Raw genomic sequence first — 25,298 nt, 5'->3', positions numbered from 1 at the left:
TATCTGTTAAGAAAAATTTAATATTTGCTATATAGAAAAAATAGAAGACACTTAACAGATGGTGGATACCATTGTCATATATTCTGCTAGTAACTTAATGCTAAAACCTTAAAAGAGTGAAAGTTAATAGTGAAAGCAACAAAGGTTCATGAATATGACTGTTAATATCAACTGATATACAACATATACTTTTTTTTAGCATACACAAAATGCAGAAAGAGCTTCAAGTCAGAGGAAAGAAAAGTTTTCCTGTAGTAAAACAATGCTCACTTTGAATTCTGTATGTGACATAGTGTTGAAAGAGTAACACTCTATAAAATATTGCAATGAATTCTAAGAGAGATCCCTGAAAATTTGAAAGGCTGGATGAATTTGTAGCTGAGTGCTGATATTGCTACAGCTGTAGTTCGATAATCTTTCCAGACTCTCCATCTTTCCATCTCTCCAAACATCAAAATAAAAGCAATTAATTAATATCCATCTCAAATACATGAAAACAACACCATAAAGATATTTATTTACAAAAATAATCTACTGTTAATATAAATAGAGCTAGAAAAAGATTGTGTCTGCTTTATAAAAAAAAGGCTAAGAGCTCTTTCAGGTACAGCATATATTCAACATCTGGTCAAGAATGCTTTTGATCTTTATTCTATCTTTCTAAGTTTTCTGTGTTCATCATGAAGTTTTTCAGCAATAATTATTTATTTATTTCAGTAAATAGATTGATTTAGCAGGTCACAAAGCCTTCCTACTACTTATATTCTATTAACTTAAGGTGGTTTAAGGTTTAACTAGTTTTCCCCATGAGGCTCTAAAAGGTGAAATTCAAACAGTTGCAAGTATGCAAATTGTTAATGTTGATGGACTCAAGTCTTCTTTCATTGTGTAGGCATCATTTTTTAAAAATACCTGAACAGATTTAAAACTTTTAGTAAAAATCGTTAGCCTACATGCATTTGAAATATATTAACATTTAATATAACTTATTTACAGTTCTGATTAGAAACTGCTCTTCTATGTGCAAATTCAGAAAACACTGTTACATCACCAACTTTTTTTCTGAACAAAGCAAAAAATAAAAGACTTCCTTTAAGTTGTAAAGGCAAATGAATTACAGAGAATCTATGCACTTATTTATTTTTAAAGTAGTTAAGAATACATGAGAAGATAATTTTGCTTGCTTTGTATCACAGTCCTGCCATTTAAATTGTTAGTCAGTTCCCTGAATCAGATATAACAGGGAGTAACTGTTAGAAAGGAGCCAGAATGTAAAATCAAGTGGCAGTTCATTTTAAACTTTGATCTCACAAATTACAAAGAGGTACATGCTCCCAAACAGAAATTTTTAGGTGAGGACAATTATTTCACATCTCATGAATTTGTGATAATTTCACTCTTCAGATGAGAGTCTACAGTAACTACAGAAATGATTTGAAAAGACCTGAAAAGCTGCTGTGTGTAAACGCTTACAATCAGGACAAAAGTCAGCTTTTTTTTCTCCTGCTAAGTTTCAATATTTCTCATCATTGCACTATGAACAGAACAACACAGAAAAGGAAAGCTATCTTAGTATAACTTATATAAATCTCCTTTGCCCCCAAAAATACAGAAAAGGGACAAAATTAAGTACAAAGTAATAACTGAACTTCCAGCAAACTAGAAGTTCATTGGGATAGAAAAAAAAATGACATTGTGTCTTACCATATACTTCAGGAATTCCGAGAAAAATAATGACCTGAAGATTTCATTTGTATTAGCAGTAGCAACAGTGAAACATGAAGAATTAGATGATTCACTTATTTTTCTCAACAGTTTATACATAAGCAATAAGTGGCATAGCAGAAATTCCTGTAATTAAACTGCCTAGAGATTTTCATGGAAAGATTCCTAGGTTCATATCAAATTTCAAGTAAATATTTTGGATTTGCATCAAGATAGGCATTTGCAGAGTTTGTGGAAAAAATACTTAAATACTTCTAAGCTACTGAGAAGTGAGGGGCAGGGGATCAAAACATTTTAGGAGATGTAAATTCTTATGCCTCAGGACATTAAGGCAACCTTTAACAAGGAGGTTGAGAAACATTCCTGTGGAGATGTTTCTTTACAGAAACATTCTGTTGTTTCTTCCATGATTCTGTAATTCCTTCTATACTGAGGTCTTGAGAAAGAGGGTGATGAATAAGACCACAACACCATCTTCACCCAAATCAGAATTACTTCACTCCTAACAAGTCCATTCAATGCATTTTAATTTTTCCTTTGTTGACCAAAACTTAAAAGAAGTGACAAATAAACCTATAAATTCTTCACAGTAGTGAACTGACTATACATTAAGCCTCTAGCAGAATTAATAAAGAAATTACTGCTTCCATTTAAACTAGTAAAACCGAAAATGATAAGCCACGTGCTGTCATCAGACATCTACAGGACATAACGTCAGCCAGCAAAGGAGGGATCAAAATGTAAGCTAAGCAAAGCTTTTAAAAAATAAAAAAAATATTTTCTCAGGGAAAATCTAAGTTCATCATCAGTTTAAGAACACTCTTACCTTGTTTCTGAGGTGAGAGGTCTTTTTCTGAAGGAACTTTCAAGTTAACTCTGCTTGATGCCAACACTGGAATAGAGACCTTTTCAGGAACCTCAAAGAACTCTTGCATGCTCACTTCTACGCTGTAATCCACATACTTTAACTTTGGGGGAATTTTACATGGTTGTAAGAGTGCATCTCTCTGCAAGTGAAGCAATAATGTATACATCTAAGCAATCATCACAAGAGCAATCTCAGGTCAAGAAATGTAAACTTATACACGCTTAAGGGTGTACTTCTATAACTGAGTTGGTAATTAGGCAAGTTATATAGAAATTTTGAGAGATCCTTCTAAATAAAATGCCTTGTGCAATTTTTTAGATATCAAATATCTGAAACATTCACTTAAAAATAATATATATTGATATTTACAGCAAAACCGCCTCCTGTTCTCTGCCAGCTTTTATAGATGTTCAGGAAGGCAGAAAAGAGAAGAACAATCATTAAAAGAAAAATCTATTCCATATCAGATGTAGACAGATATTTCTTCTTCTACTTCTCAAAGTTTCTGAATGGTAAAAAACACAATAAAGAAAAACTATTTTTGGTATTTTGTGAACAATAAATGTATAGTTAGGTGAGCTAACTTGAACATTGATGTGGCACGCAGTGTGTTTTAGAAATCAAAGCATATAGTAGGAATCTTAAGGACAAATAAGCTCTTCTTCTTGGTAAAAAGGCCTTGCTAATCCACAGCATGGAATATACTAGTAAGAGATCAGGACAATAGGTAAAGGTAAGTTCAGAATAGGCCATTTTAATGAAAACCAAATTTGACTTGTGAAAGACAGTGTTACAGAACTAATGCAATAATTTAATACACTACTTGTCCAAAATTACTCATTTTCAATCCAATAATACATTATTTGCAATGAAAAAGTTTAACAATTATCAGTTCAATATGTTTAAAATATGAAAGTAGTCATCTTTTTCTATAGGAAAGTCCTTGTATTAATGACTACAGAGAAGTATCTTTTAGTGAGAAAAGGGAAAGGATAATTACATAAATATTCAGTTTACGCTACGAAAACTCAAAGCCTATTTGTTTCATATAATGGTAGGAGAGCACGTATCTTAGCATGTATCACAATGGGACAGGTAGTGGAAATCCATTATAGGAGTTCAAAGAGAAAATTTTAAAGAAACGCTGATTCTTAAGGAAGGATGCCAGTGTGACATCTTAAGATATACATTAATTTTGAAAATATTAAAAAGTGAGAAAACTTATGCAGTTTGCATGTAAGAGAACTATGCATTAAAAACAGAGAAATTTAAAAAAAGAATTGTGAATGCAAAAAAAATTAATTTTCATAATGATTAAGATTACTATCAAAAATAATATTGTCAACTTGTTCAAATCAACTGGGTTTTTGATTTTTGGATTTGTTCTGTTTAATAAAAAAGTCACATCCATTTACAAATTAGCCCTACGTTCTTTGCTGTTGGTTTGTTTTCATTATTAATCTATCTCTCCAAATTGTCAATACACTGTTAAACACAAAGTACATAAGGAATTTGGGAATCTGTTAAACTTCATGTGGCAATATAGTTATATAGTTTTTTGATACGGCAAATATTGGAGCAGACAACTATTTAACATTCTTGTTCCACAAAGTATGACTGGACAGACATATGTGCCTAAAACAATATTTACCTAAACAAAATATGAATATGGGTGGGGTTTTTTGTTTGTTTGTTTTTTACATCACTCATATTTTCAAAATAACTTCCAGGCATGTGACAAGAAGAAATGCTATGTGAGTTTAAAATTTGAACTCACTATTTATTAATTTCAGTGGAAATTCCCTGACAGTTCCATAGACACAAACGCAAACATAGAATCAATAGGTGCTAATAATTCAGTTGTGATGTTAATAACAAAGTCCAATTCTCTCTGACAGAATAGAAATGATAAAAGATTTCACAAGGGGGAAGAAAAGATATATCTTTCTTATTTGTAATGGAAAATACTGACCTAAATACACATATTTACCAGTTCAAATTTGACTTTGACTTTCTGCATATTCAAATATAACACGGAAACTACAACTGACTTGGGTAGTTAGATTATTTTCCAACACCGAAATAAAAATTCAGTATCCAGAATCACATAATGGTGAATATTACTTTTAATAAAAGGCAAAAAGTATATTCACAGTCAGAGCCAGACAAGGGAGCAAGCTAGCATTTCATTTCTCCTTTTATGCCTTGATGTATACAGGATATATATTGACAGAATTAAATAGCACATGGCTACTCATTTTAACTCCTCCTTTTTTCTTTAAATCTTGAGATTTGCATTTTGGCTGCTTATCACTTTAATGTCCTTCTTTCCTTCTCTTCATTATTTAACTTCTCTAACTGCAGCATTCAATGTTGATACTATATGATTTTCTATATTTTTCTTATTTGTACCAAAGGTTATTTAAGCACAAAAAAAAATCTTTTAACAAATGGTTTGGATTTTGGTAACAGCAGAGGTTACCTTTTGGGGGGAGGGACTGGCTATTCAACCTTGCTACTACTAGAATCTTTCAGTGACCAAGATTGTAATAGTACCTTTTAAAATTCTATTTCTAGCAGAACTGTTCAATCAGCTGATTTTAATTTAGCTTAGAAAGTAGAAAATAGAAGTGAATATTTAGTTAAAATCCCTGCTCCTTTCCTTTGAATGTCCATTTCCAAGCTCCTCGGACTTGGTGACTGTCACTTCTGTACTCTATTTATAAATTACATAGTACCAGCCCAATACTGGCAGCATTTAGCATAGAAACAACAGAATAAAGAAGTTCTGATCAGTGCAGTAACTGTTTCACTGGAAAGAGATAAAAATTCATTATTCTTCTAATATCCCTAATTAGCAAAGACACAATCAAAATATCTTTTTTTCTTCCAGTAGAGAAAAGAATCTGTAAAAACACAGAACAAAAATATCTAGGACTTTAATCCATGCATAAAGATTGGTCAAATAAAAACATATAGTGCATGTTACTGAAAATGCATATGCAGTCTAACCCCAGAAATATAACCTACATTTATTCCTATTTTCTGTGAGTATGTAAACATGAGTAAAATTTACACTTTAGTAAGAAAGAAAAATGTGTAGTTATTTAATTGCAGACTAACATGGGGGACACTGTTGTGGGTGTCTACTACAGGCCACCTGACCAGGAAGAGAAAGTTGATGAGGCTTTCTACAGACAGCTGGAGGTAGCCTCATGATCACAGGCCCTGGGTCTCATGGGGGACTTCAACCACCCTGACATCTGCTGGAGGGACTACACAGCAAGGCACAAGCAGTCCAGGAGGCTCCTGCAATGCACTGATGATAACTTCTTGTCACAAATGGTGGAGGAGCCTACGAGGAAGGGTGTCCTGCTGGACCTTGTCCTTACCAACAGAGAGGGACTGGTTAGAGATGTGAAGGTTGGGGGCAGCCTTGGCTGCAGTGACCATAAGATGGTGGAGTTCAGGACCCTGCAGCAAAGAAGTAAGGCAACAAGCAGGATTACAACCCTGGACTCCAGGAGAGCAGACTTTGGCCTTTTCAGAGATGTACTGGGAGGAATCTCATGGGTTAAGGCCCTAGAAGGAAGGGGGGTCCAGGAGAGCTTCCCTCCAACATCACTTCCTCCAAGCTCAAGAGCAGCGCATCCCTGTGAGTAAGAAGTGCAGCAAAAGAGGCAGGAGACCTGCATGGGTGAGCAAGGAGCTCTTGGCCAAATTCAGACAGAAGAAGAAAGTACACAGACTGTGGAAGAGGGGACAGGCTACTTGGGAGAATTACAGGAATGCAGTCAGAGTATGTAGAGATGCTGTGAGGAAGGCTAAAGCTCAGTTGGAATTGAGTCTTGCAAGGGATGTTAAGGACAACAAGAAGGGCTTCTTCAAATACATCAGCAGCAAGAGGAGGACTCAGGAAAATGTGGGCCTGCCACTGAATGGGGCAGGGGCCCTGGTGACAAGGGATACAGAGAAGGCAGAATTACTGAATGCCTTCTTTACTTCAATCTTCACTGCTAAGGGCAGGCCCCAGGAATCCCAGAGCCTGGAGACAAGGGAGAAAGTCTGGAGAAGGGAAGACTTTCCTTTGATTGAGGAGGAAAGGATTAGAGACCTTCTGGGCAAGCTTGACATCCACGAATCCATGGGCCTGGATGGGATGCACCCACAGGTACTGAGGGAGCTGGCGGATGTTGTTGCCAGGCTGCTCTCCATCATATTTGAAAGGTCTTGGAGAACTGGAGAGGTGCCTGAGGACTGGAAGAAAGCCAGTGTCACTCCAGTCTTCATGAAGGGCAAGAAGGAGGACCCAGGCAACTACAGGCCAATCAGCCTCACCTCCATCCCTGGAAAGGTGATGGAACAGCTCCTTCTGGATGTCATCTCCAGACATATAGAGGAGAAGAAGGTGATCAGGAGTAGTCAGCATGGCTTCACCAAGGGGAAATCCTGCTTAATCAATAGCCTTCTATGATGGAATGACTGGGTAGATGAGGGCAGAGCAGGGGACATTGTGTACCTTGACTTCAGCAAGCCTTTTGACACTGTCCTCCATAACATACTCCTAGAGAAGCTCAGGAAGTGTGGGTTAGACAAATGGACAGTGAGTGGATTGAGAACTGCCTCTGCCTCTGCCTCGTCCTGTTCTGGGCTACCCAAGACAAGAGAGATGTGGAGCTACTGGAGAGAGTTCAGCGTAGGGCTACAAAGATGATGAGAGGGCTGGAGCATCTGCCTATGAGGAACGGCTGCAAGAGCTGGGCCTCTTCAGCCTGGGGAAGAGAAGACTGAGGGGGGATCTTATCAATGTGTACAAGTACCTGAAGGGAGGGTGTCAAGGGCACGGGGACAAACTCTTTTCAGTTGTCCCGTGTGACAGGACAAGAGGCAATGTGCAGAAATTGAAGCACAGGAAGTTCTGCCTGACCGTGAGGGGGAATTTCTTCACTGTGAGAGTGACGGAGCACTGGACTAGGTTGCCCAGAGATGTTGTGGAGTCTCCTTCTCTGGAGATCTTCAAGGCCCGCCTGGATGCAACCCTGTCTAACATTCTGTAGGTGACCCCTGCTGAGCGGGAAGGCTGGACTAGATGATCTCCAGAGGTCCCTTCCAACCTTACTGTTTCTATGATTCTAATATTTATAAATCATTTTTACATACACAGACCGACTATCAAGTAGTAATATCATAAGGGCACCTTCCTTTCGGTTCATGTATTTTATCACATAGCTATACTTAGAGGAAGTATGTAGAAAGGTGGAAAGGAAATGAGAAAGTAAGAGATTTCCAGAGATTCTAGATTTATCTCTGATCTGTATCTTCCAAAGGATTTTATGGGCATACATAAATTCAACAAACTGCAGGTGCTTTGGATGGTCTTTTTTAGTGGAATGGAAGGCAACTAAGACAAACTAAAAGCATACTTCACCTCCAAACTAAATTGCAGTCCCTCCCCCAAGAAAATTTATTCAATAAGTGTTATCAGAATTTTTATACTGCCATTTTTATACAGATAGTAAGCATGAATTTATGAAAAAAAACTACTAAGAACATTTTTTCATAATTTAATCTGTATAGTGAGCCACCATGCTGAGGAATGTTTCTTCAGAGTATAAAGTCTTTTCTACATCAGCATGTATCAGTATTACTCCATTTATTTTTCTTATGAACAATTATAAGACTTTATGTACATTCAGTAAAATACTTCTTTCTGCTTGTTATTTTCACCTCTTACATGATTACTGATTCAGTGTTAGTATTCATCATTACATATTTCATAAGCAATCTAATTGTCCTCCACTGTTTTGCAAATCAAGTAATGTTAGAAATCACATTAGGTCTTAGCATACCTAGCAGTACAAAGACTACTCCTATTTTGTTCTCAGCCCTGATTAAATCCACAACTTCAGAGCAGTCAAGTCTTTCATCAAGTATTTGTTAAGTGATGGTGGTATTACAGGACTTTAATTAAGAAAAGCTAATTAAATGTCACCGCAGCAGGGAAGTAACTAACATTCAAACGGAAAACATTTGAGTCTAGATTACATGTTTAAAATCATGCCCTACTAAAAACATGTCACAGATTAGATCTACTCTTTCTTCTTCATTTAATTTGCTGTACATTTTTAATTATCTGTAAACAGAAATTATATAGTTAATATAAAATTAGCAGTATCATCAAGACACCATGAAAAGTATTTTACTTTTTAGTACTAGAAATCATGAAGCACTGGGAGCCATACTCAGGGAAGAGTTCAGCTGGAAAGCTGGCATAATGTAGAGCTGCCCGGCAATCTGCCTGAGGTCAAGTAACATCAGATTCACAAGGGGAATTCAACCATAAAACTCAATGTTTGGCCATCATCCATACAAGGTTACGTTTGAACTTTACACAGAAAAATGCTTATTTATTTGGTAATGTTGCTATTATAATTTTATTCACAAATACTTATTGGTACTTAAAAGAATAGCCTGCTTTTTTTGGTTTTTGTTTTTTTATCTAGGTGTTGAATTCTTGGGAAACTATCTCTACAATGGAATTATATATATATAGGGAATTATAGCTTATAAGGAAGATTTGCAGTTCTCTAAAACTATTTTGGATTGATTGGGAAGCAAGAAAAAGTCTTTTTTTTTTTTTTTTTTTACTTTTCTATTTATTCACCAAGTCTGTTCTTTAATTTTAAAAAAATCTTATTTGAGAATTTTCATTCCCTATGGAAATGTATATAAAGAGGATAGTAATACAGATAGATATACATAGAGTATGAAAGGTTCTTTAACCAAGGTGTATTTCCTGAAGCTAACTGAAATAAGAAGTTGGTATCTTTTTTAACTGTAGCTACGATTTATTAAAGGAAACATATTAATAACTGGAATGAGGATGCAACTTCAGAACAAAAATTCAGTCTTATAAATCAAGAACAACAATAAAAATTCTAGTAGCAGATTATTGTCTTACCTCTACTCTGGATAGCCCTAATAATGCAACTGCAACTCGGACACTACTGCTCTCCAGAGTCCCTGTGATCTTTCTTCTTTCATACTCAACAGTTGACATTTGCTGTTGTGCAGCAATGGCCAGAGCCATTTCCCTTGCTTCATTGATCACTGGAATCCTCAGATTTTCTTCAAGGATCTGAGCAAGACCACATTTGAAATACAAAACAGGCAATGCCCCACTCAGACCTATAAAAAAAAAATGTAAAAATTGTCATTTGTCAGCTACTGAGGAGAGTAACTGCCAAATGTTTTTTAAATCCCAAACCTCCAAAGACAAGTAAATATACAGATTTTTTTGCTATTTACTTGATAATAGATGCTATTTACTCCAGGAATATTTTTTATTTTTTTTAATTATAATGAAAAAATAAAAATTAACATGCCTAAAATCCAAATCAAAAGTTGCTTGTCATAGTTAATTAAAATCTCCAGGCTTTAGTATTACTGTTATCAGGGTGGTAACTTCAGTTTTAAAAAGTCTTTCTGGCACACATACAGCACCCTTCTATCCCTCTAGATGATCTGTTCCTCCTAGATGAAACCACAAGCCATGTAATTCTGATTATACATATTAAACTCACAATGTTTCCAAGTGCAATGCTCTGAGATCCACAGCTCTTGGTGTCTCTCACGCATGTAAAATAAACATACCACAAGCTAACGTTTTCGTATTTCCACTTTAAAATATCTGTGGTAAGAATTCATTTTGGAAAGCAAAACAGTGGATGAGGGTGCTTATGTGCACAAAGCAGCAACAACAGGGTATTGGAATGTCACAATCTTATTTGGCACAGTGCACATAGGGAGTGTTTTGCATGGTTTAGTTTTAGCCTTCACAGGAAAGGAACTGAGGCCGTAAGATTAAATAGTTCATAGTAACGAATGAGTAGTGCACTATTAGATTTCTGATATTTCATTCCAGTGTCTTAAAGCAAAATCATCCTGCATTGTTCTGGTTGGCTTTTGACTCACAGTAGAGAAGGTTTCAGGACTGACATATCCCTGTGCATTCTGTTTCAAGGAAGTTTTCCATCTTGGGGAGCTGGTCCATGAATGCAAATATCCTCAACTGTGACTTACTTCAAATCTCAGCTTGGTGTGGCTTAAGATGAGCTGATGGCTGAGATATAAAGCTCCCAAGAACATGATTATGAGGAAATTAATTTGAAGGTTATTAATAAGGTAGGAACTTGTACAAGGTTAAGAAATGCCTAGGAAAGCATAGAGGGCATTATGTCATTTTGAATATTATGACTATTCATAATTAAGATTTATTTCTGTGCCTCATCATGGACTATCTATAGAATATGTAGTCTCTCATGAAAAATAGAACAAAATCATAATTAAGAAACTACAGCCACTGAAAATCAAGACTGCAACATACAGTGACTTTTCTGTTATTTATGCCTTTGATATCAACTTTTGTATTCTATTATAGTAAGAAGCCAGTATAGGATGTATTTAGATTGCCACAAATGGTCACATTATACAGCTAACTGCTTTGAGGAGAACAGTCTTTGAACAGCTCACATGAATTCTTAAGTTCACATAAGTGTGAAGAGATCTTGGTTTTTTAGGGTTGAGCATGCCATAGGAACAGTCAAGAATGTAATTACCAGCATATTTTCAAAAGCAACAGAGAAGAGATACTCCTTTGAGGTAACATAGTATGTATCACAGTTGAAGTTTACAACCCAGGCTACAGTCTTCTCTCTTCAGAAGTGTAGTTAAAACTGCTCATCTTATGAAATCAAACTAGAGGGGTATTGAGAGCAATGACTTAGAAATTATTTCGTGTTTCCCTAGATAGCTCATTTTGACCTAGAGATGTTAATTCTTCTTTTTGATTTTATATTTCATTAAAGATATCCTGCTACCAAGCATCTTGAAAACACTTAGACAAGTTAAAATTTGTCCCCCTCGAAATTATTCAGACCTTACAAATGAGTTATGCAGAAGTATGTTCAAATCACAGTCAATGAAACAGGTCACCGAATCACAGAATCACAAAATAATGAGATTGGAAGGGACGTCTGGAGATCATCTAGTCCAATCCCTCTGCTCAAGCAGGGTCACCTAGATCATATTGCCCATGATTGTGTCCAGACAGCTTTTGAGTATCTCCAAGGAAGGAGACTCCACAACCTCTCTGGGCAACCTGTGCCAGTGCTCTGTCACTCTCACAATGAAGAAGTTTTTGCTAATGTTCAGACAGAATGTCCTGTGTTTCAGTTTGTGCCCATTGCCTTTCATTCTTCTAGTAGCTGAGCACCACTGAAAAGAGTTTGTCCCCGTCCCCTTGACGCCCTCCCTTCAGATGTCTATAGACACTGATAAGATCCCCCCTCAGTCTTCTCTTCCCCAGGCTAAACAGGCCCAGCTCTCACAGCCATTCCTCATGGGACAGATGCTCCAGCCCTCTGATCATCCTCGTAGCCCTACGCTGGACTCTCTCCAGGAGCCCCATGTCTCTCTTGTCCTGGGGACACAGCACTCCAGATGTGGCCTCCCCAGGGCTGAGTAGAGGGGCAGGATCACCTCCCTCCACCTGCTGGCAACACTCTTCCTAATGCACTCCAGGAGACCATTGGCCTTCTTGGCCACAAGGGCACGTTGCTGGCTCATGGTCAACTTGTCATCCACCAGCACTCCCAGGTCCTTCTCTGCAGAGCTGCTCTCCACAAGGTCAGCCCCCAGCTTGTACTGGTGCCTAGCGTTATTTCTCCCTAGGTGCAGGACTCTGCCCTTGCCCTTGTTGAACCTCAGGAGGTTCCTGTCTGCCCAACTCTCCAGCCTGTCCAGGTCTTTCTACCACTCCTCCCAGCTTGGTATCATCAGCAAACTTGCTGAGGAGGCACTCTGTCCCCTCATCCAGGTCACTGATGAAGAAGCTGAACAGGATGGGACCCAGTACTGAGCCCTGGGGGACGCCACTAGCCACAGGACTCCACGCCACTGATGACCCTCTGAGCTCTGCCTTTCAGCCAGTTCTCAATCCACCTCACTATCCACTCATCTAACCCACACTTCCTGAGCTTATGTAGGAGGATGTTATGGGAGACAGTTGTCAAAAGCCTTGCTGAAGTCAAGGTATACAACGTCTACTGTTCTTGCCTCATCTACCCAGCCAGTCATCCCATTGTAGAAGGCTAAAAATTATTTCAAAATCATTGGCTGTTTAAATCGATATTTATTAACAAGAAATTAGAGGGAGAGTTATATAAATTATTACTGTGGATTGCATGCTTCTGTTCTTCCTCGTATGAATAATAATAGCCACAATGTTTCTGAAATAGGACTGACAGAAGTGCATTATTTGATGCTAAATGACAGAAGTATTGGATTGTTTGTCAAATGGCAATACTGTATACAGAATTCAAGTATTTTAAAATTAGAAAACCCCTAAATAAAAAGACTTGTACTGCCTCATCTGGCTACAAACTATATTCTGAAGTAGAAAATAAGAGAAAGGATGAAAAATATCAATACAGACCATGTTGAAAAGAATTTCACATACAAGAAATTTTCTGAAAAAAACAACCAACAACAAACTGCTACTCTGAAGAAAAGGGACTGGATAAGATTGAAAAAAATACAAGTTTCAGTTACACCATTACAATTCCTTATAGGCAACTACTCTTATCAGAGCTATTTAATGCCTGGGAACTAGAAGATATTTGCAAAGAATAATGATTTTCCCTATTTTACTCCTCCTCCTTTCATTTACTTTACCTTCTAACGTACTGCTAACATGCAGGACGTTTGGACTATCCATTGGAAGCAGTGGTGAAGGCAAAGGTATATCACCCTGTCCCTCTACCAGGTATACAAATTCTCCAATCTGAAACACAGGAACATATGCATTCTAATTCAGTAAGCCAATCATGCAGAACAAATGGCAAAACATTGAAACTAAATAAAATCTAGTAATACTGAAGATCTGACTTACAAAATGATTTATATATTCAGGAGACTCATTATTATAAAACTACTTTTAAATAAAATGATCATTTCAAATCTTGCTATGATAATAAAGTACATTTAATTAAGTATATTAATTGTGAAAAGTCCAGAAATTTCAACAATAAGGTGAATTCTTTCCAACTCATGTATTTAATTGAATGAGGATACCCTGAACAATAAATATGATGATAAAATGAAATCTAATCATATGCAATTAGCTACATATATTTTAAATATATACACCAGCTCACTATATTGCTCATCACTATTAAGAACTTTTAATTTTGGGCCAGTAATATTTTTAATCTTTAGAGAGAAGGAAAGAGAAGGAGTCAAAGAACACTAGCACCATGTACATATTTTCCATACAGAAGAAAGTTAACCCATTTTATTTATTTCATCAAAATTAATGAAAAAAGCCTACAGAAGCATCTGAATAAACACATACATGACCTAAAACAAAGGAAGACAGGAATTTACCACAGAAGAATGGATAAATTAGTTAACAGAGAAAACGTATTTTGAATTATAGAAGAAATTAAAACAATAAGGTCTAAATGCAAGACAGAAAAGTATTACAAAAAGAAAACTCACTAAAAATATTCCACACTGTGAAGACTTCCGTCAGAACATTCAAAACTAAAAGACACCTAAATTAGGTATCTGAAGTATTAGGATTAGTTTATCAATCTAAACTAGGCAGAAGATTGTGAATAGATATGCTACTATTATTGCTTTGATGACTTCCTATTGTTTACTACAAAGTTGTTTGGACTATGTTAATCTCTGCCAATCGCAAGGCAAAGGGGGTAACAACAAGACATAACTTGCAAAGTCATCTCTCAGATTTCTGTAAGCTACAGCCTGTGAAATCCTGCCCTCAGAATGCATAACTTGTACTCATTCAAGGTAGGAGGGAAATTGTTTCTATCACTTAGTCCACCTGCTCACGAATGCAATTTTTCCATCCTACGGGTCAATAACATAAGATAAGCCTGCTTTTTATTTTACCTATATTCATAGCTTTGTCAGCCTTTTATGTTAGGGCTGAAAACATTGCATGTATGATCCTGACACAGCAGAAGGAGAGCTTTTCAATCTTGATGGCATCTTCTCCCTTCTCTTGGTTCAGACAAATCTTTTTTTGAGAAGGATTAAACAAACCTAAAGCAAAATTGGTTTCCCACACACAAACTAATAGCCACTCCTGGGAACCAATTTAAACGGGAATTATGCCTGTTTGACACAGTGTTTTGCCTCATAAGGACCACTAACAAGCTCTCAGCATACAACAGATTTCATGAAGGTATTGGTTGCTAGGATGCCATTCTACTATCCTTTACTTATCATCACTGACATCAACATGCTTATGTGTGAAGAGAAACTCCCGTATTTCCCTCCTTGTTTTGAAAAAGTCTGGCTTTTTGATCTCCAGAGAATACGAATCTTGCTTTCTTTTTGCTGAGGTTTTTCTTGATGCTTTTGGAAAAGAATGGTATCCTACTGTGTTTTGAGTGTTTAGGTAGTATCCATGGTTTAAATGCTTTATATTTCTTGTTCTGATCAGCTGCAAATAGGATAACACAAAAATTTTGTAGAGTTTGTCGTTAAAAAAATACTTAATAAAATAGCTATTGAACTATTGTTAACTATTCATTATAATTACATTCCTAACTGATATTTCAAAATAATGTAAAACTACTAGGTATTTGCAGTTCTCCATGAAAGTCAGCTTCAACTTAAGAACACATAGTTAAGCATTAATAAACTATTTAATTTTTTATTAGATATCCAGTCGTAAAAGTCTGGACTATCACTTTTAAATTATGATTTCATAAACAATTATAACTGAAAACAAGAGTTGTGGACATGTAAACTAGCTCCCAGAAATGAAGATCTAGAGATAAAAGCAACCTGATTATCTGATAGTCAACATACAATTTCTTCACTGAAAAGACCTATACTAATAATTTGAAGAATATCAGTGCCATTTTTCTTAAACAAAAATAAACATTAGAACAATCCTTAGAAATGTTATAAACATCTTATGCTGTCATTTCAAACATTAGAAAAGTTAATATCCACAGTCTTTCAGAAAAAAAGTTAAGGAACGTACTTAAGTAAGCCAATGAAATGGAAACAATTTAGCTTCTTGCTTTTATCACATAAATGTAGTTGATGTAATGACAGATAGTATTCCTAGTCAGACTGAAGTACTAGCTGGTGATTTGGATCTCAACACTTTCATTGATTGCAATAAAGCAACATTCTGACTACTGTTTTAGTTCATTTGTCACAATAGGTAGGAAAAAAATTACAGAAATGATGAATTAAGTGATTTGTAAGATTACGTGCAGCATAAGTCCATAATTAAATGATATGAACTTCATAACTATATGAAGCCACTTGATCTTCATAGAGCTTGGTAACTCCAGCGGTTGGTTTGTCAATGAGAAAACAGTATGATTGGAATATTGCAGCCATACACACAATACCTAATAAAGCCAATTTCTTCCTGTGCCATTACTGAGTAGCTCTAAAAATGTACTAGCTGTTTTACAGTTTCCTTCTCCTCTAGGAGATTTACTGCATTGTCTAACATATAATACAATTATGTGGATAGGACTTAGTTTTCTTAAAGTGCTGTTTATCAAAAACTTTGCATGTTCAGCAGCCTTTAAATGTGTTGTACCTATTAGCTAAGCTGAAAGGAGTGGGAGTTTCAGAAATAGTTAATATTATTAAGACACAGCAGTGGCTTCTCAGAAACTTTAACACTTCCTGCTACGACAAGATAAACTAGTTCTTTGTTATGTCTAATTTTAAGTATTTATTATCTCTCGGGGCAACATCTTATGTTTTTCAGGGGTATGAGAAATGTTCTTTCCCTCTTCACCTGAGGTATGTCTATTCTGACCACAACTCTTTCTTGATTTGCTTTCTTCCCATAAATACATTGCCATTTCCCTTCTCTTTATTAAATAACTTTGTTCTTCAGGCTTTATATTCTGCCTAATGTAGCACAAGACTTATTTTCAGGTAGGGCATAAACTACTGCTTCCAAAAGAGAAAAGAAAGAGAGAGAATGCCAGTCACACAGAGATTTAAAGAAAGAGTATAAAAGTATAGCAAGTAAAAGAAGGTCCTTCTCAGATTTGCTCCCAGAAACCAGTAGGTTAGGGATTTCCTTATCTGGAGACTGCATCTAGATCATTACATTGAATAAAAATTGACGAACTTAACCTTCATAAGTATAACTTCTATTTGAACTAATTTACAGTTTTAGCACCTGAAGTGTCCTGGGGAAGTCGAATTCCAGAAGTTAAATATGTTGTATATGAAAAACTACTTACTTTGGTTCAGTTTGTATCTCCTGCCACAATCATTCTCTATTAACTTTCTGCAAACTATTCATAATTTTATATACCTGTCATGTCCCTTAACCATCTCTTTTCAAACTAAAGAACATTACCTTTTTTAGTAGCTGTCTCCATGGAGAAAGAATTACATACATCATCGTTCCTATTTTTTTTTCTGCTTCTATTATATTGTTTCCTGGAGTGACTAGAATTACACACAATATTCTAAATATGTCCACATTAGATCTTTACAGGGGCATAGTGAGTTTTCACGTTTCAATATCTATTTCTTTCCTGGTAATTCTTTTTAATGATGATGAGCATTGGTTTGATTTTTCATTGAATTATCTACAGTGATATTTATCTTCTAACATGAGGACATTTGTACAGCTTCTTTGTTAGTGATTCCCTGGTGTCTGCACAGTAAGGCCATGGCATTAGCTCATTTCTCACTGAAGGCATTAACAGAATGTCCCTCTTCCACCTCTCACTAATTTTCAAGAAACTCAAGTGAACGGTATGTTTTATAAACCTTCCAGCTATGTATCTTAAAAATGGTCAGTGGTTTCAAATAGACAGATAGACCTGGATATCATTGCATTAGTTTTATCTTCCTTTAAAAAACAAGAAAAAATAAAAGGCCTAGTAAAAACAAACATTGAATATAGTTTGACTGAGAACAATAACAGAAAATAATAACAAACACAGGATTGAAGAACGTACATGAGAAAAAGAATAAGTTGTTTAGTTTTGGGAATATTGTTACAGACCACGAAAATGTGCCAGAGAGAATGGTAAATATATGTAACTGTATAGAGGGAAAGCTGACAGACAGAATTAATATTATAAAAGTCAGCATCAGAATACAAGCCTTGAGATCAACCACACATGAAAGAAGGTCTGAGAAAAAATTGGATGTTGAAAAACATCGTCAGCTGACAAAACACAACAGAGAAGTTAAAGAGGTGAAAAGATGGACTTATAAAGACATAGAAATAAGAAGATTGAGACTACTGAGATAAAGGACTACAAGGACATCAAATAAGCTGTCATGTAAATTTTAAGTTGTGAAAGTTGGCCAACAACAGGCAAATATCAGACTATATTAATTAAGAGAAATTGAAAAGTATATCAAAAGAAACTGAAAGCCAGTACTCATGCACAACCTGTTCAAAAGTTTTAGTTACATTGGCAACAAGGATTGAATGGAAATCAGATAGCTCAAAAAAGAGGGGCATATCCTTGATCGAAAATACACGGAAAGTGCAAAGTACTTTACAGTAGTAAAGACTATATCCCTTCCCTGCCTGTACTTCATTCACCTAGGACTAAAGCATCACTCTTGCTCCCACATTAAGACAAATGGTTTAAATTTCATATTTGGAGTTGTCTAGGAAGGCTAAAGTAATATTCCTTACAGTATTTTATTAGTAGTAATGATTTTACAGTAAAAGATAACTTAAGGCATTCCACAAAATGCTAACCATATAGAGATTAAAGGGCAGTGAAATCTGGTTTTTACTCATTAGCTACAAACTGTTACTTTATGCAAAAATGTTGCCTACCCTCTGATCAATTTTTTAAGTAACATTTTCCTCTCAGAATTATAGGAATATTATACTTTAACCAAGAAATGAAAGAAAATATTTCCATTTTCAAAAGCTAGCATGAACATAACATTTTTGTAATTTATACATATAACTACTCTAAAATTCATACATAATCAATCTGAATATTCATTTACTCTATTTAAACAGAATTGGCAAACATATCTGAAAGTATGAAATTTTACAAAAGTTATCTTCATTCTTGACTGACAAAGTTATCATATAAAAACCACCTACAAGATATACTTTCTGTTCTTACCAGTTCATTAACGAGAATGACAGTGCAGTAACGTTTTTCCAGGTTAAATGGAAGAAAGTCAATTTCTAAGCCTGCAGAACTTCTCCCTTCCAAGAACAGTATTTCCATTGGACTGAAGAACTCATGCAAGAGACTGGATTGGTCAGCTGCTAAAATAAGTTTTAATGGTTGTTTATATAAAACAGCATAGATTGCAGCTGCTTGAGTTTAAAAATAAAGATATTGCAAACAATGCACTGTAGTAATCAGCATTTAAGGTACTCTCAAATGACACATGTGAATATGTAGTAATACCGCATGCTTTAAGTACTGTACAGATACATTTTGCTAATTAATTGCATTCTTATTTGTGCATAGAAACAAAACAATGGAAAACAGAGTGCCTCTCACTCTCTAAAAAACCACTCGTCTTTAAGAATGTACAGCCTGTAAGCAAATAACTCCTCCTACTAGAAAAAAACAGTATAGTTTAATATAATTTAAACAAATAATCTTGTTCTAGGTGTTCTGCAGTAATTATACGTTATGTTATAGGATGAAATCTTCCAGAACTGATATAAATTAAATTTTGGTAAGCTTACTTTCTATGCATCCTTTCATAAAAGTATTAAGGTGACGAACTGCTGAGTGTCATGAGACAACAAGAATCATGGGTGAATCTGACAGTCTGACTACTTTCTCAATGAATGTTTTTCATCTGCTGAGCGTATGTTGATAATAAAGAATGCTTTAAAACCTTACTTTTAAAACCATGGCCAGTTAACCTTCTAGAAGGATCACCTGACTAAAGAGTAGAAATGAAAATGTATGTAATAGAAATGAACAAAGATCACATGAGAAACCTTACGTCAAACTCAGGACAATTAAACAGGACTAATTCACCCAAAAGCACCATCCAAGAACCAAACTGAAGAAAGCCATTTCCTCACACTCTCCTCTTCAAGTCAGAAATTGTTTTCCTAACAATGAAAGCAGGAATTTCCCAATATTCCCACTTCAGTCAACACTTAAGTTTTATGTGAATTTGATGTTTCCAAAACTTACACAAACAATTACAAAAACATTTTTCCAGTAGGACCCAAGCCCCATTTTTACTCTTCCATCAAATAGGGTAAGGCATTACCTAAGTAATTTCTGAAGTGAATATTTTCTGAAGATAATAGGACATAACTCAAAGTTTGTCTCCTATTGAAGTGTTTCTCATCCATTCATTAGCCTGTGAAGCAGATGGAATCAGTCTTATGCAAGTCCTCCCACCCCACTCATTCTCTGAGCACTGGGAAATTAAAACCATTTCCAAAGTATCAATTATTAAATAATTTACATTTTTTACAACTATCTCCTTCTTACTGTGGCTGTTCACTATAGTAAAGTCATTAGGACTATAGTGCAGTCAAAATTCTTCTTATGCACATACTTTAGCTGGTTCTGTGGGAAAAGAGAGATTTTACAGAGGTACTTACAGGCATTATTGCTGTTTTCTTCATTTGGATCTTCAGGTACTGCACTATCTTTGTAGTTTAGTATGTTATTTTCAGAACTAAAAGGGAAAAACAGAAATGAAAGCTGGACATTTCTATTTTTATTAAATAGCTTATTTTCCTTTTTTATGAATAAATATTGGAAAAGCAAATGTTTTCAAGAAAAAAAAATCAAACCATCTACCCATCAAGGATATTGAAAGCTTTCTCTTTCACTTAAGTTAGTCATATTCATAGCATAGCCATCACATCCTACCTTCAATTAATCCATGTACTCTCTGTAGTAGCCATATAAACAAAATTTCACATTAAAAAATACAACTCCAGTTTTAAAAACTTTCTATGATACTAAGTGGAAAGTCAGTTTTAACTCAGCCCCCATCCAATAGCAATTTCTTCAGTAAACTTAATCCTAATTCTTCTCTTTATCATTTCAATATCCTAAGAAATACGCAAAGAAAAATTGTCGTGGTGTATCCTGAGGTGACAAGCCTTGCATTCCTCAGGTGATTTCCAATCAATTTCTATTTTTTTCCATAAAAGCTATTCTAGAAATTCATCTAAAAAATCTCCAAACCATATTCAAGTTTGACACATTGTTCTCACTTTAGGACTCCCATGTACGGCCCTTGGGGACATATTTTTAGGCTTTTTCTCGCAGAAACTGATTTGCAAAAGTAACAGTCCTTGTCTCCTTATCAGAACACAGTTCAGACATTAGATTGGCTCCTGCCTAGGCTTCTTTTTAAGCCCTAAATTTTTCCCTACTGACCTTCTTCCTAGCCCAATATCATCCTTTTTTTAAAGAAGAGGTATTCTGCTTTGTTCATTATAACTCAGTTACTTCATCCAGGCACAACGATGACAGCTAACTGAATTTATTTTATCCAGCTGTATATGGGTCACAGTGCCTTAACACAAAGATAACATTTAGGAACAATAACACTACAACATTAAAAGTTAGATTTTTTACATTAATTACAATTCTAGGTCATGTAGCTGTATGTTACAGAATACTTCTTTTTGTTACATAGACAAACATTTCACATCTATTCATTTAATTAGAAAATATATCAGTAGGACATACATGGAAAAAATGAGAACTACTTAGCAAATGATGGTTCCAACCTATGGCTCAGAAAAGTCTGGTTCAGTCTTTGGCTCAACTACTTACTTATGAAAATTATGGTTAGAATTTGTGGTTTAAACTCTTATCTTGTGTTTAAATTCCGGTTCTGCTACTACTATCTGGAATAGAACTCTGCCCACTTGAACAAACTTCAAATAAAGCTAACAAATCTTTCTTTTCTTTTTTTCTCCCCCCTCCCCCCCTTGCTTAGGCATAGAGAACTACAGGAAATCCAGCTTCAGTTACGGCATAGAATATAATAGCTATGAATACTGACATTTTTTCAATCTGCAAGTCAACCACCTGAATAGCTCCAGTTTAGTCTGACACACAATCAGCTTTAGAAGATATCTCATAATTTCTGTTTGGAGTGTAAAAGGGTTCAATTTTGATTTTCATGCTAATACACTTTAAAAGATTTCCCTGAATAAGTTAGAGAAGTTTATCAGCAAATGCAACCTTCTAACTTAAGCATTTCAAATGAATCCTTCTATTCTTTGAGACACACAACTTTGCTTCAAAACACCTGCACTTTGGTAAACTCTCGAAGGTACTTACTTAGATATTCTTACTATGTACCTGGATTACAAATGGTGATATACACCTGGAACATACAGTGGATTGACTTGGCACACTTACCATTTGTCATTGATGAAACTTCACAGCTCACAAGGGAGAAATAAAAAGTTTTCATCTATAATTTATGATAACTAAACAATTAATTCAAAGACAGCTGTCTGCATATGTTTTCTTTATAGATTTTACACAAATCTCATTTTCTTTTGTAAATTCAAACTTAAAAATAACATGACATTCAGATAGATATCTATTCAGACTTTTAAGTCAGGTAGCCACATTAGAGGAACAAAAAACACATCACAATATACCTTATTATAAAACAAGGTAATTTTACAAAAAGTTACATAATGTAACCAAGTCTTGGTAGAAGTGGGAATCCTGGATAATAATAATAAGCAATTTAGCAGGAAGTCTACTTGTCTGTTATTTAAGCTAGGATGTCCCTGCTTTTAGCAAATGAAAGCCATAAATCTTGCCAAAATACAGATTTTACATCAATCATAAGAAATGTTAGTGATCAAATTTCATTCCAGTTCATGTAGGGTCCAAATCTAAATTATCAAATAAGAAAAATTCATGTTGAAATTCCACAGTCATTTATGCCAGGGAATACATATATATATGTTGTGAACAAACATATATATACATATATATATACACATATAAACATACATATATATGTATGATGACTCTCTATTAGGACTATATATAGTTGTCATTTTTTTTCTTAGAGGGAAAAGGGCACAAATATTTAGGGGAAATAAAAATGCAGCATAGACAGCTGAATATTTGCATGTGTCATGGCAAAAGATACAGAGCTGATGCTGCCACTAACCCTACATGGTATAACAAATTTCTCTTGCTTAGAGTGTTGATTTCCAAACAAATTGGATTTGGCATCCCAAATTTACCATTTTTTTATATATTGAAGTGCAAATTAATTACCTAAAATTTATTTTTTCTAACATTGTTTAGATATTTTATTTCATGAAAATTATTTCACAAGAATTTACTGAAATTTAATTATGGGCACATGGTTTACAACCTTTCTATTTAGAGAATAAGTACAAAGTGGGACACAAATTTTGCAAGACTTTCTACACAAAGGTTAATTTTTCTCTCAGCTCTCTGAATTGGGTAATTTATACTACACAGTGAGCAAATGGGAGTGTAAAGTCTCCATCTAAACACCTTATTCTTTTCACAGCAATATTGCTTTCCAGGTATATTTGAAAAGAACAGATATACTTGAAAAAACAAATTATAAGAATTTGTTTGTTTATTCCTATCCCCCAAAAAGAAAATTGTACTTCTTAACCATCTTATTTCCTTGATATTACTTTATATTTCTTTTATCCTTGCTCACAAATAATTTGTACCACTCTTAATAGGAGTATGCAGTTACATTTAAAGGAGGACAGTATTGTTTAATTTACAACAAACACGGGTGAGAGCTTATAGATGCAGCAAAACTATATTGTAATGTATCTCAAAGAATTACTACAAGTAGATTTTCAGCTCTAGACTCAGGTTTAATATTACCCACACATAAAAGTCATTCTCCCCAAGCCATAAAATTTGATGAGCCAACTTATAGGAAACAATGATTACATACTGCACTTGATAGCTATTGGGTCTCTGTTAAAATAAATTGTTAATCTTGCTGGGCTAAGAAAGAATCACCACCTTAAATGGACTTGTAAAATTCTCAAGAGATGTTGCCCTGGAAACTCATTTTAATAGCTATACTTAAAGGCTATTTTTCAGAAAGGAAAATGATCTCTGAAGTACGTGAATATAATACATTATTTATTCTATACCTGCAAATAAGTATTTATCTCACATAAAAATACAAAATATAAATTTTACACGTGAGGCATCTCTTTCAATGTTTTATCTTTGATTCAGAATGCCCACCCATGATTGCACAAATTGAGATTACTGCAGAAGAACCACTGTAAAGATAACTAACTGTTCAAATACTATAGGAAGAAATAACCTAATAAGAATATCACAAGGAAATATATTACACATTGAGACCATACAGCGTACAACACATGTGGATCAAGTAAATCCTATTTTCAGAGACAAACTACACAGAAACCCATTGCACTGGTTTGATATGGTATTAAAGATCTCTCTCTGCAAGTTTATTCTCACCTGAATGAAAAATGCACCTGCAGATGAGTAAGAGGAAAGAGAAAGAAAACAGTGTTGTGGAAAACATGTACATTGTGCCTCACTGCTGTTCTAAAATAAAAAGGAATGGTAACTCACATAATAACAAAAAATAAAAGCACTATGATTAAGAACAGGAGAGATAAGAAGCATGATTATGCTCTCAGACTGGCTCAATACATACCCTTTTAAAAACAGAGAAATTAAAGAAAAAGTGGGTTAGTCTTCTCTGGCAGAACAGCTTAACGCTGCCATAAATTCTGTCTATGCAGACAGTTTGTTATTTGGGTATTAAACCCAAAGCAGTGTCCTATCATGCCTTACACACCAAATACTCTGTTCCATGTTAACACTGAAGTCTACTGCATGGAAAGCATCACTGGTAAGGAAGCTAATATGAGCTGCAGTGTCAAGCTTATTTACGTGTTGTGTGGACACAATGGCAAAGGATCAATGCTCTAATGGAGACTAAGCAGGTGTCTAAGTCAAGTATTAGAAGTGATTCAGTTTAATGAAGGGAGTGCTGACCGAGTAACTTCTTGGTCAGATTGTCTTTTTTTCTTTCTTTCTTTCTTTTTCTTTTTTTTCTTTTTTTTTTTTTTTTTTTTGCAAACACAACTTGTCCCTTTCAAAGCAAGGTTAACTTTAAACCTAACTTATTTTACTGTGCATTAAATGGACTAAACATTCTGTCAGAGTAAGGTTCTTTAAGAAGGATGCCTCTGAATTGCTAGGTACTGAGTCCCAGCTGGGAAAGAGTAAATGGCAGGTATGAGTACTTTCAAGTCATTTTAGCAATGGTTTGGTCTAATCTATTCAGATATAGTTTTGAAATTACTAATATACTTGAGTATTGGTGAGAAACAGTTTAGTAGCCTCAACTCTGAGTTGTTAGTTACTGCTTCCTACTCAGTACCACAAAGTGTCTGGCTCACCATGTTAGCAACTACGCCACAAACCAAGTCAAGATCAAAAGCAAAATCATCTGATCATAAAGTCATAGCCACAGACGCACAATGGTGCACCAGTCCAGGGTACTCTTTGGTCCAGGGTTCAAAGAGGCCAATAACTCTAGAATACGTTTCCAAACATATTCTCACACCAGGAAAATTAATTTGTTTTCTGTATTTGGATCAGAATCTACCAGA

General features: G+C 35.1%; 1 protein-coding gene across 3 annotated transcripts in view; it reads right to left on the bottom strand.

Moving 5' to 3' along the window:
- Positions 1–25,298, bottom strand: part of CFAP47 (cilia and flagella associated protein 47) — a 363,351-nt gene that overhangs the window by 201,344 nt on the left and 136,709 nt on the right. For all 3 annotated transcript variants that reach the window (XM_085319423.1, XM_085319426.1, XM_085319424.1), the window contains exons 41-45: positions 20,247–20,323; positions 18,784–18,929; positions 13,328–13,436; positions 9,555–9,781; positions 2,552–2,732 (exon numbers count right to left, since the gene is read on the bottom strand). In XM_085319423.1, coding sequence (XP_085175549.1) covers positions 2,552–2,732; positions 9,555–9,781; positions 13,328–13,436; positions 18,784–18,929; positions 20,247–20,323 — 740 coding nt within the window. The remainder of the gene's footprint in view (positions 1–2,551; positions 2,733–9,554; positions 9,782–13,327; positions 13,437–18,783; positions 18,930–20,246; positions 20,324–25,298) is intronic.

The sequence above is a fragment of the Rhea americana genome, unplaced genomic scaffold (assembly GCF_003343005.1).
Source record: "Rhea americana isolate MKP2758 unplaced genomic scaffold, rheAme1 scaffold_59, whole genome shotgun sequence".
In the NCBI taxonomy this organism is placed as follows: domain Eukaryota; kingdom Metazoa; phylum Chordata; class Aves; order Rheiformes; family Rheidae; genus Rhea; species Rhea americana.
This window is presented reverse-complemented; position numbering and strand designations above follow the sequence as displayed.